Source organism: Oryzias latipes, chromosome 13 (genome assembly GCF_053564925.1).
Source record: "Oryzias latipes strain Hd-rR chromosome 13, Olatipes_Hd-rR_3.1".
NCBI lineage: Eukaryota > Metazoa > Chordata > Actinopteri > Beloniformes > Adrianichthyidae > Oryzias > Oryzias latipes.
In genome coordinates, this window is record NC_136249.1 from 3312232 (window position 1) to 3325574 (window position 13343).

At 46.4% G+C, this 13343-nt stretch overlaps 1 protein-coding gene across 23 annotated transcripts in view; it reads left to right on the plus strand.

The window, feature by feature from the left end:
• Positions 1-13343, plus strand: part of phldb1b (pleckstrin homology-like domain, family B, member 1b) — an 88437-nt gene that overhangs the window by 51464 nt on the left and 23630 nt on the right. For 13 of the 23 annotated variants that reach the window (XM_023961247.2, XM_023961249.2, XM_023961245.2 and 10 more), the window contains 2 exons: positions 11647-11934; positions 12263-12409. In XM_023961247.2, the coding sequence (XP_023817015.1) occupies positions 11647-11934; positions 12263-12409 (435 nt within the window). The remainder of the gene's footprint in view (positions 1-11646; positions 11935-12262; positions 12410-13343) is intronic. The other 10 variants (XM_023961246.2, XM_078929572.1, XM_078929576.1 and 7 more) reach the window with 1 other exon arrangement.

The window sequence follows — 13343 nt, forward strand, 5'->3', positions numbered from 1 at the left end:
CTACAACATTTAAACTCCTGCCCCTACATTCAATTCAATTTTATTTGTATAGCCCAAATTCACAACAACAGTCGTCTCAATGGGCTTCATACGGGTAATTGTAAAGTGAACATACAATCAAAAGGATCATATATGCATAGAATTCAATAGGACAATACTGTAAATAATAATAAACTAAACTAAACAGACTAAACTAAACTAACACCTCTGCCCTTATATCCTCCTTTGTAAGGAAAAACTCCTTAAAAAAATGGAATCCGGAAAAAACGAAGAAACCTCAGGGGTGTACACATGAAGGAGGGATCCTCCCCCAGGACTGACAGGCCATGTACCAGAACTTTGAGAGAAGAATTAACTTATTTAACTGTACAAGGCTGCACGGTGGCGCAGTGGTTAGTGCTCTTGCCTCACAGCAAGAAAGCCCCTGGTTCACAGACCAACAATGGGGGACCTTTTGGTGTGGAGTTAGCATGTTCTCCCCGTGCATGCATGGGTTTTCTCCGGGGACTCGGGCTTCCTCCCACTGTCCAAAAACATGCTTCATAGATTAATTGGTCACTCCAAATTGTCCATAGGTGTGAATGTGAGTGTGCACGGCTGTGTGATGTGTGACCCTGCGACGAAGTTGCGACCCACTTCGCCCATAAGTGGCCGGGATAGGCTCTGGCAGCCCCGTGACCCCGAAAACCATTCCATGTAAGGCCTTATAGGTTAGCGAGGATCTTGAACTTTATTCTAGAATCAACTGGGAGCCAGTGAAGTGAAACTAACACAGGAGTGATGTGATCTCTTCTGCTAGTTCCAGCTAACAATCTAGCTGCTGCGTTCTAAACAAGCGGGAGACTTCTTAAGGAACTCTTAGGACTAACAAGGAGTTACAGTAATCCAGCCTCGACGTAACAAATGCATGGATGAGTTTTTCTGCATCACTCTTAGAAAGTAGATTTCTGATCTTAGCAATATTCCGAAGGTGAAAAAAGGCAGTTCTACACGCCTGAGACATGTGAGTAAATGATAAATCCTGGTCAAATAAAACCCCAAGGCTTCTAACTGTGGAATTGGGGGCTATACTTACGACATCCAGGGAGACTATTTGATCAGACAGAGCATCTCTGAGGTTTTTAGGACCTAGTATAATGACCTCAGTTTTTTCTGGGTTCAAGAGGAGGTAATTAATTGTCATCCAGGTCTTGATGTCTCTGATGCAGGCGTTCAGTTTCTCTACATCGTCATTCTGGTCAGGTTTAATAGATAAATACAACTGCGTATCGTCGGCATAACAATGAAAATTAATGCTGTGTTTCCTGATTATGTTTCCTAAGGGAAGCATGTAGATCATAAACAGGATGGGTCCTAAAACTGAGCCCTGTGGGACTCCATAGTTAACTCGAATGAATTGAGAGGAATGTCCATTTACATTAACGAACTGATATCTATCGGACAGATAGGATTTAAACCACTGGAGGGCAGATCCTCTGATCCCTATGTCCTGCTCTAATCTATGGAGTAGAATACTGTGGTCGATAATGTCAAAGGCTGCACTGAGGTCTAACAGGACCAGAATAGAAAGTAGTCCCTTTTCTGAGGCCAATAACAAGTCATTAGAGACTCTTAACTAGTGCAGTTTCCGTGCTGTGGTGAGGTCTAAACCCCGACTGAAAGTCTTCAAAGTGGCTGTTGTCCTGTATGTGGCAGGAAAGCTGCTTAACTACAACTCTTTCTAGGATTTTAGAAATAAAGGGCAGGTTTGATATCAGTCTGTAGTTGGCCAGAGTAGAGGTAAGATCGGGCCTAAAAATTCCAGCCCAACCCGACACAGGCCCGCGGGCATTAAAGCCCAACCCAGCCCGACCAATTAATTTGATTTGCAGGCCTGAGCCCGAAGCAAACCCGAAATTTCAATTTATCCCATAGTATTTTTGGCAGAAAACCAGAAGAGGTTTAATAACTGCATATTTAAAAGACTGTGGCATGTGACCCATTTCCAGAGAGGTATTTATTATCATTAATATGGATTCATTAATTAGGGGAATTTTTTCTTTAACCCTTGTGCTATCCTATGGGATCAAGATGACCATTGACGTGTTAACCCTACCATGACAAAGGTGGATAAAGGTGGAAAGATTTCATGTAATCCATGGACACCAGTGAAGATCACAAATCATTGAAGAAAAAAGGTTCAGAGCACTGTCTAGTGGGTCTAGATGACCCCACTCCCAATGTTAAAGTGCCTAGGATAGAACAAGGGTTATAAGTGGTTTGATGCATATTTGCCTCAATAGGTATTAAGGAGTTAAAAAAAAGATTAGTGGTCAGAACCAGATCCAGAGTTGAGGATTTGGAGGACGTAATGATTGATGCTATTTCCACTTGGTCCACAGCAGTGAAGCAGTCTAATGTTACAGAGGTTTCTATGGATGCCTCCACTTCCACCGCTTCAGCCTGTTCTGGGCTGATAGTAGGAATAACTTGATTTAACTTCTGTCTAATATTTGAGATTTTACTATCGAAAAATGTAAGAAAATCATCAGAGCTGAGAGAAACAGGAACATGTGGTTCTACTGAGCTCTGACTGCGAGTTAATCTAGCAATAGACCTAAAAAGAAATCTTGGATTATTTCCATTCTCTGATATTAAGGTTGAATAGTACTGGCTTCTAGCTCTACGCAGAGCTTTTTTATAATTTAATAGCCTATGTTTCCAGGTAAGGCTGCACGGTGGCGCAGTGGTTAGCGCTCTTGCCTCACAGCAAGAAGGCCTCCGGTTCAAGTCCCGGCTGGGGGACGTGAAAAACTACATCAACGGGGGACCTTTCTGTGCGGAGTTTGCGTGTTCTCCCCGTGCATGCGTGGGTTTTCTCCGGGGTCTCTGGCTTCCTCCCACCATCCAAAAACATGCTTCATAGGTTAATTGCCCAATCTAAATTGTCCCTAGGTGTGAGTTTGAGAGTGAATGGGTGTGTGTTTGTGGACATTCTACCCTGCGACAGACTGGCGACATGTCCAGGTTGTCCCCTGCCTTCGCCCAAAAAGTGGCCGGGATAGGCTCCGGCAGCCCCGTGACCCCGAAAGGGAAAAACGATTAAGAAAATGAATGAATGAATGAATGTTTCCAGGTATTCAGAGACTGCTCTGAACCGGAGCGGCGCCATTCTCTTTCCAATTTACGGGTTTCTTGTTTAAGAGAACGAGTTTCAGCGTTAAACCACGGTGCTACTCGGTTTTGTCTGACGAACTTAGGTTTCAGGGGAGCAACAACATCAAGTGTACTCCTGAGGGCTTGAAAGTAATGTAATCATCATTAACAAACTGGTCATTTATACTACGACTGATGCTATGGGAGCTGGACTCAGAGTATTTGCTCAGAATATCACTAAGTACTGGCTGAACTGTGTGTTTAAACTCAGACACAGAATGATCAGATAAGGTTCTTCTAAGCCAGGGGTTTCAAACTTATTTTGGTTCGGGGGCCGCATTCAAAGCGTCTGATCCCAAGTGGGCCGGACCAGTAATATAAAAGCAAGAAATGTTTTTATTTATTTTTTTTTTTTTAACTCAGTTGGAAAAAAGGCCTCAGCCAACATGATAGCCTAATCACTTATTATTACACATCCATTCACAGAGGCCAATGGATGTAAAATAAAATGCATTTCACTTAAAAAAATTGGTTTATTTAATTTTATTCCGACTGAATATTTTACATCTGACACTGAATCAATCCTTATAATAAACTCAAGAGGGGCTACGGGAAAAAAAATAAAACACCTGCCTAAAATGTAAATGTGCAAATCAATGAATAATTAAACTAAATTAAACTTGCAAACATTTGTGAACATAACAAGAATTTGGAGTTAACCTCCTTTCTCTCCTGAAACTTCAGCCAGCCATCAATATCAGGATTCAGATCCTGTGCAGAAAGATATTTACGGTCATTCAAGTGTGCAAAACACAATGAAATGTCCAAGAATCTTTTCCTGGTTTCTGCCTGAATTTTGTGGTAACACCTGACTTCTTCCTGACCTTTGATGGGACGCCATCAGTGACCAGACTGACATCACATGACCAGTTCATTCCAAAATAGTCTGGCACAGTAAATAGAGAGCTGACTATGTCATCAGCTGTTGTTGTGTCCAACAACTCAAGAAACTCCGCTATGACGCTATGACGGTCTCTTCAGCACCTCTAAGAAATATGCACAGTTGTGCAATATCTGTATCGGTGCTTACATTAATAGTGACCAAAAATGCATTTAATAACTGGATTCCTTAATATGTCGCCCAAGTCTCCTCAGAGATGTTGTATCTGTTATCATAACCCTTGACAGACTCATGTTGGCAAAGGTCGACTGCTTTTTGGGAACAAGACTTCTGGAGCCTTCAGCATTTTTCAATAAGTTCAGCATCTGAAAATGGATTGGATGTTTGCTCCAACTTGTCTGCAATCAGGTGTCCATCACTGCTCCATCAGTGACGTCACGGCTGCAGTAAATGCAGACGGTTGTTTTTTCAGTCCAGCTTTTAGTTGGTAAATCCTCTCTTATCTTAACTGCAACTGGTGAAACTTTCTCATTGTCTCATAGTGGTGGTGAATGTTATATTCTTTGAGCACTGCTACCTGTTGATGACATATGCAGGTTTTGCATTCAACTCCGTAAACAAATAAAACTTTGTCCATTTTTCCTGGAAAGCTCAGCACTCCACTTCAACCCTTTTTTTCTTTTTGACAACATTTTGGTCCTTAGGGTGTCAGTTCTGATCATTCTTATAACAATGTAACAGCAGTGGGGCTTACGGGGAACCAAACTACATCTTACTCAGACACAGAGCTGTTAGGTTTCACTTTTGGCAGGTGCAGAGATATGCTGTTTCACCTGTTTTGCTTTTCCTTTGCTCCCGCTAGTAGCGGAATTGCGCATTTCGGTTATTTATTTAAAAAATCATAACTCGCCACAGGAATGGACTAGAAACGTGCTTGTTTTTTAAACATCCTTATAATTTTTACTCTTCATGACTGTGCCGGATTGAACCATCTGGCAGTGGGCCGTATGTTTGACACCCCTGTTCTAGGCCATGGGTGCCCAAAGAAGGGCCAGCGGGCCAAATTTGGCCCACCAAGTCATACCTGTAGAGGCCGCGGAGTGTTTAGTTAAAACCGCTTAACCTTTCCCATTCATTCATGGAGTGACAACGGCAGTAGCAAACGGATAAGAGGCATTTTAAAGAAATATGGGGGGAGGATTGTTTTTCTCCAGAACTCCCTTGTCAGGCTCTTCGTGTTTTTTGTAAGCAGTCCATGGCTGTACTTAAATAGTACAATACATGCCGCCACTACGAGACTAAACACGCCGTTTTCTCCAAACACAAAGGTGAGGCGCAACAGACAAATTCTAGAGAGTTCCAATCTAAACTTCTGTCACAGAAAGCCACCCTCACCTGCCACCTGCAGCACAGGACAGCGGCACATTTGCCTGCTACGAAAGTTCGGCGTTAATTGACGAGAATGGGCGATCGAGAGAGATTCACAGAAAAATGTTGCTAACTTTTTAGGCTCACTATTGCATGTTACATTAAAAAGTACCAAATACAAATAAATAAACTAAACTATATTCTCTGCTTTTATTTCATGATATGCAAAAAATTATTGTTGATCCCGGACCGGGATCACATTTAGGCCCTTTGAGCAAAAAAGTTTGGTCACCCCTGAACGGCGCCAGTAGCATGTTCTAATGTAAACTGGAAGGTAATCAGAAAGTGATCAGAAATGATGGGGTTAAGAGGAAGGACACTCAGCTGGCTAATCTCTATACTATGAGTTAAAACAAGGTCCAGGGTGTGCTTATGACAGCAGCCGCGGTTACATGCGCAAAATATCTTGATCGGATCAATCATGTAAATGTATGTAAAATGTATGTATGTAAATGCATGTAAACAATGTTTACAGCAGCTCCGTAACATACGAGATGATCTTCTAAACGTGCTTTTGTTAATGTTATAGTTATTATGAAGAACCTGTTCGCTCATCATTTTATTTTTAATCTGTGTGGTCAGTGCTTTCTTCGTGGCAGAACGAAGCCGGACGAAGGGTTAGCTGAAGGCTAACACGCGCTAACAACAACATTTAGCCTGGATGAACACAAAATCCATGCGGGAACGCTGCAATCTGCATCCTGGCTGCACAAAAATATGTGGGAATAACATCAGCCTTTATTTTGTCGGGACACAACTGGAAACACAAATCCAGGTGATTGTTTGAACGGTTTCTAAGGACTGAGCGACAATTCTGCTTTGAAAAGCTCACACACCGCCCCAAAGCCGCTGTGTGAGCTGGAAGTCCGAGCTCTGCCCGGAGACTGGAGACATGGTTGTCCTGAATTCGGCTGCTTGTTCACATAGAGTGCGGGACAGATGGCAGTCCGAAGCCTCCCACACGTAACAAAGCATCCTCCCCTCCCCTCAAACACAAAGCTATAAGTCCGGCTGCTCTGCTCAGACAGACGCGGTTCGCTCCATCCACCGGCAGCCGCGGTGGGCTCGATGGGCTTGAAACCGGTAATTCTAAGGTAAACATAACAACAACAAGGATCATAGATGCATAGAATTTAATAGGATAATACTAACACTTTAACTAAACTGACTAAACTAAACGGACATCCCTGCCCTTAGACTCTCCTTCTCGGGAAGGAAAAACTCCTAAAAAAAAAACGGAATCCGGGACGGAGGATCGTGGGGGAGGATCATAAAAAGTTCCTCCCATGAGGGAGGTTGCTTTACATTTGTCCACAGCTCGTCTGTTGCTACATTCTGACCGTATAGATCACACGACCACCGGCTACGGTGGCCGTTGTGGTCCAGTTGTTCCGCTTTGAGAAGGGATTGTATTCAGCCCGAGGAATCTCACAGCAAACCAAAGCTCAGTCCGATTGGAAATGAACCGAGACCACCTCCAGAGATGGGCCCGAAAGCGGTTCCTGATCCCTGAGCAGGGTCCCCTTGCGTGTATCCAGACCAAAGATTTGTTGTGGATTATTGGGGGAAAAGAACTCTGGTTCACTTTCAGTGAACCCAATGTGTCCAGTCTGAATCCTCCCTTAGTTATTAGCAAAGACTTGTTGGTTTCATCGGCTGCTGCTTCACAGCAAACATCCAAGTCTTTCTTCAGTCTCCTTCAGACGGTGACGTCTACCAACAAGTTCTGTCCTCTAGAGTCTAGAGTCTATAATGCTGTTCCATGAATGGGATCACATCTGCACCATCTTACAATCCTGTGCAGAAACGGCTGGTCAACATGTGCCGTTTGCAGCTGACGAGCTCAGATGGATCTTTGAACACCGAGGAGACTCCTCTCTGTTCGGAGGAAGAGGCCATCCCCGAACAACCCCTGAAAGGTCAAAGACACCGTGGAGGTTGGAGTCGGTGGATGACGTCTGTTTGTTTGTGATGCTTAGAGGGTCAAACATGTGACCCAGTTTACAGTACTTGCATGTCTGTGGTTAGAGACTCGTGAAGGAGCAGAACGTTTCAGAGATGTGTGTGCGAGGCCTCCACCTACAGAACCAGGGAACAGGATGCAGCGGATGGTGAGCGCACAGAAGGTGGGAGTTTCAGAGAGGATCTAGTGTTGGTGTTTGAGCTGCTGGACTGGTGAAGGGCGGGACTGCTGCTGCTGCTGCTGCTGCACGAGGACGCTCTGTGCTGCTGCAGGGTCCGCTGCCATGGCAACGGCTGCACGTGTCGTTTCTGGACCAAGCACAAGCGTGAATTCATCACCAGCAGACCTCTCTGGAAAATCCACTCAGTCTTTCCGTCTTCTGGAATGACTGGAAACATTTCCAGGAAAACCAAGATTTTTTTCACTCCTTTTGGATGTTCTTGGAGTTTTTTGGGTTCCTGTCTGGTCCAGTCAGTCTTTTCTGCGGGGCTGATGTTGATCTTTGAATCTGCTCAAAATAGAAGAACTGCACCACCTGGTGGTCACAGCAGAAAGCTGCATGTAAAATAGTTTTTATGGAAAATAATCTTCTAATTTCTCTGCTGGAAAACATCATGAGGTTCTGCCAGAAAGACCTGGGGCGCCTTCCTGTAGCCAACTGTGGTCAGATATCAGCTGAGAAATCAGATCACTTTTATCATGTGGAGCAGAGCTGCTGTGCGACTCAATGTTGCCTCAGAAACCACGTGTTCCTCTGAGAAGGTCCAGACGGGAGCAGAACTGATCTGGGTTCCTGCTGGAAGGTTTGTAGGAAGGCAGCTGAGGGCGCCGTGGTTGCCTCACCAACCTAATCCCATTTTCTATCCTGGGATCTGCCCAAAAGATGTTGTTGCTCGGCAACAACATGGAGCTGGTTCCTCACAATGTTCCTGGAGAACCTGAGGTTTCTGCCTGCAGGACCCTAATTCTGTGCATGCAGAACTTCAGGTCCATGTCTGCAGAACCTCGAAACCTGGGATGCAGAGCTTCCACAGCTGTAGAACCGATAGACTGTACATGCAGAACCCCTGATCTACTGCTGCAGAACCTATAAACTTGGCATTCAGAACCTCTGGTCTAGTGTTGCAGAAGCTCAGAACTGTGAGTGCAGAACCTCATGTGCATGGCTACAGAACCTCAAGATTGTGCTTATGGAACGTTAAATATGCTCCTAAAAAACCTCAAGCCTGTGTTATACAGAACCTTAGAACATTTAGGCTAATCCCAACATGTTCCAGCAGAACCTTTGGTTGTCTTGACAGAATCTTCTACATCCAGAGATGCATCAGTCTTGAGGAAAACGTTTAGACTCTGCAGGAGTGACGGGCAGACCAGTGTGCTACATGACTCTGTCCAGAACCTTTAGCGGTTTTTGCGGGATGCAAACGCCATTGACAGAAGCAAAGACCATTCTTGTCGTCATCAGAACAAAATACTTTCAGGTTTCTGAGGGAGAATCCGGCAGAAGAGGAGCAGATCAGCACTAGCATCACCACCAGAGGGCGCCATCCTCCTGCTGCTGTGCAGGTTCCACTCCTCCCTGCTCAGTTTCTTTCTAGTCATTCAGAATTCATGGTTGAAGTGTGTCAGAGCCGGTTTGGGCTGTTTTCTCCTGACCTGGTCCGGTTCTGGTGCCAGCAGACGATCAGAAACGGTTTGGATCCTCAGGACTCTCAAACTGTGAACCACAGTAACATGACATAACTAAACATGTTTATGAACACTGAGAATGGAGGAGCCCAAGGATTCAGTCAGGGAGCTGCCAGGTGGGGGGGCTTTTCCTCAGGTGGGGGGGGCTTTTCCTCAGGTGGGGGGGCTTTTCCTCAGGTCACAATCACTCAGTCCAGTTCTCATACAGTCAATGTGGGAGACCCTCTCTCCATCCTCAGCCCACTGAGGATGGAGAGAGGGTCTCCCACATTGACTGTATGAGAACATCCATGGATCCATGCTGGAAGGGGGTGGGGGGGGGGGTCGGAGTTGATCTGAGTCGTTTCTATGGCAACCGCTCTCACCAATCAGGTGTGAACTTGTTGTCAGGCCACACCCACTTAAGCAGGTTCGGAGAATCTGTCAAATGGTTCGAATGCTCGATGTAACACCCGCCCACTTTTATCCAGGCCTCTGATTGGTCCGTTAGAACTTGAATTATCTTAGTGTTAAAAAGACGTCAGATCCAGAAGGGTTAGAATGACTGACAGCTGTTCATTTCTCTATAGACGGCCGTGGGATTTTGGCTTCTTGGAACCAGCGGGTACTTCCTGTTTGGAACACTAAGGGGGGAGGGGTCCCTCAGTCCAGTACACACCCCCCCCCCCCCCCCCCCCCCCCCCCCTGCTCTCACCCAGCTTCTCTGCAGGAGCTAAAGGAAGGAGATGGAAGTGAAACAGCGGGCCGTACCCCTTCTGGGAGTTGAACCCCTCCCCAAGAGGATCACAGTTTGAACATGAAAGCGATGTATTTTGCAGATGGGGGGGGTGAACATGCCTGCAGATTTGTAAAGAGGAAAGCTTTGTTGAATGTTCTTGTTGACTGTGATTATTCTCAGTGCTGGAGCTGCTCTGTTTACGCCTGTGACTTAGGTGAGGAAGAGGAGGGTGGCTGATCAAAGTTTGGGGGGGGGCACAAATAACTTTAGCGGGGATGAAAGAAAACAAATATAAAGAGGTTCTGGAGCATAAGGGAAGTAAAGACAAGGAGCTGTAATGAGGGTCGTGCAGCACTCTATGGTTTTGAGCTGGGGGGGGGGGGGGGGGGGGGGGGGGGAGGCAATGCGGACAAAAAAAACGAAAAGGATAAAGTACACTCCAACACGGATTTAGCAGACAGACGAGGGGAGCGTCTCTGCTGTAGTTAGTTCTATGAGGAGCTGAGAAACGGCTTCAGGCTTCAGCGGACAGAAGATCTGCAAACCAGCAGGACTTTGGCTCTGACAGGGTGAAGATGTGAGAGCAGCAGCCAGTTTTTCTGTTTCTGTTGGAACTCCAACATAGTCAGATGGAAGACGTCTCCTGATTGGCTCAGGACTGACGATGTTTCCCCCCCTGAGTGCTTCCAGAGGAGGATCAACCCACAGACCAGCTGTTATTCTGCTCTTTCATTCAAACTGGGACTATTACAGGGGGAGGTAACCATTCCACGGCAGCAGCGCCATTTGGCCGTTGCGTTCAACAATTTTGAACTATGGCGAAGACGGCGTGTCGCGTCAGCCAAACAGGAAATCAGCTTTGGGCAGGTGACCTATTCAATGACACGATCAGTGGGTGGAGTCCAAAACCGTGCAACCACACAAAATCTGAGTGTTCTCCTCCTGCACTTTGATATTTGTCTTATTTGCATTGAGACAGCATTGCATTGTTGCATTGTTGTAAATAAGATCAAAGAGATCCGGCTCCATGTATAAGTTAAAAACAGTTGGCAGTAGCTCCTCCCACTTATGCCTGGGCGTCAGGTTTATGGACACATGTTTGAAGGCAGCAGATGGGAATTTGTGGCGCTCATCGCGTTGGGCGTAAATGTAGCATCGGTCACATGTACAGGCTGTCCACGCCTGTGGAGGCGGTCACCAGCAGTGGCTGCAGGGGTGTCTGGCAGTGGCTTTGAGGCTCGTCCGTCTGCCTGAAGGACATCTTGAAAATGGAACGTACCATTTTCGGGCATGAAGTATTTGTAACAGCGATGTAAGTTAGGCGCTTATGACGTGCAGGGGATGCTGATGTATGGCGTCCTTAAACTCCATTCATTGGTAAGGTGCACATACAGGCTCCCATGTGACACATGATCAAATACAAAATCTGTTTGACACACGCCCGCGACCCCCCTTCACCCTTACGTGTTGTCTGAGTTCTGTCGTCCCTGTAGAAAGATCTGCATGAAGGTCTTTGTCCTGCGGGCTCCCAGGCGGTCTCTGACCTTGGTTCTGTGCAGACCACCTGCGTGTCCCATACAGGTGTGCTTATCTTTAGCCCGTACTCACCGCTAAGGGCAGCTGTTGTGACTCAGGCAGGACCCAGCTGCTGCTGTGAGGAGCAACAACTAACCAAACATTTGGTATGAGGCTCAGGCCACTTTAGTTTGAAGTCCTATGGTGGTCAGTGAAGGCAGGAACCATTACATATGTGTCTCTTAAGGGCTGTTGGAGCTCTGTCACGGCTCATGAAGGTTTGGGGTCTCTCTGCAGGAGCGCCAGCGCCTGGAGACCATCCTGAACCTCTGTGCAGAGTACAACAAAGGCGAGGCCGGCCCGCCGGACCCCCTGGGCTCAGCCGCGATGGGTTTCCCGGGCAGCCTGGTCGATGGTCTCGGGCGGAGGCCGTCTGTGGAGAACATCCTGGGAGGGGCGGTGCTCAGGCAGAGGGAGAGCGACGAGGAGAACCTGAAGGAGGAGTGCAGCAGCACGGAGAGCACCCATCAGGAGGTGAGGACATCTGCCAGCCCCGCAGCAGCTCTGCACAACGGAGCTCCACAGGTCAGAGGTCACGCCGCTGCCTGGAAGCCTGCATGCTGCTGACGGGCCTCCTCAGGAGGAGCCACATCCTGTTTGTGTCTGACTCCCCTCTTAAGGGCGGTATCTCCTGCAGATGTGCATGAAGCTGCTGCTGCTGTGAATGTCATTCATGCGCCGTACATCCACTGCTGCTGGACGTCCTTCTCTCTTCTCGGTTCTCATGTTCAGCAGGTGTTGAAAGATAAAAAACTCACCGTTTTGAAGTCCTGCTCGTCTGGTCTGCATGCACAGCATGCTGGGTAGTTTCATTCTGATCCTTCAAGTCACCAGACCGCTGTCCTTCCTGCAGCACGAGGACTCGTCCAATCTCGGCGGCAGCAGCCGCTCAGAACTGGCGTACCTAGAGGAGGAGAGGGTCTGCATTCTGGCCCGAATAGATGAGCTGAAGACTCGGCTCACTGAGCTGGAGCAGCAGCTCCAGGAGTCCAAACAAGAGGTGAGAGAAGATGAAGAGTCTGCTGTGAACCTCCCAGACTGAGACTGGAGACGGTTTATGCTGCCGTCTCCCCAGATGCAGTCCGTGCAGCAGATTTGTGTCTGCCATTTCTCTTTTTTATGTGCATTTAATTCTCTGCTGGACACGTATGGTGTCAATTCAGCGCCTAATGTATTGCGCATCAAAACGGTAAAATCACGAATCAAAACCCCAAATATGCAATCAAAATGCATAAATTGAGAACCAAAACCCACAACTAGCAACCAAAAGACATAACCCAAAGCACAATCATATTTCTCAGCTGCTGATTTGTTTCCTCGCCATCCTGAAATTGTCGTTTTGAGTTGCGCTTTTATTCTGAAATTGTCTTTTGAAAAAAATATGTGATTAATCCTAGTGACAATTCACGGGCAATTTTCTCAGGTTTGACATGACCGATCCTGACACTGTTGTAAAAAAACGTCTTTGTTTAATCCGTAAAAGTCCTGAAATGAGCCGGAAACCCCGCTAGCATTGAGCTAGCTAGCATGGAGTTAGCTAGCATGGCTAACACAGGAAAACACTGTTTACAATGAATGGTGATAGTTTTTCATGCAACATCTTACTTTCTAACATCTTTTTTCACTAGCAGCTACTGGTGGAGCTCCTCATCTGACTGTGCTGGCGTCCTCTGGTTACATAAAGTACACGTTTGATAGTGTAACCCTTCTGCTATCCTAGGCACTTAAACATTGGGATGTGGGTCATCTAGACCCACTAGACAGTGCTCTGAACCTTTTTTCTTCAATGATTTGTGATCTTCACTGGTGTCCATGGATTACATGAAATCTTTCCACCTTTATCCACCTTTGTCATGGTAGGGAGAACACGTCAATGTAAGGGGGGGGGGTCATCTAAGATACCACAAGGGTTACTATTGTAAAATATTTGAAAA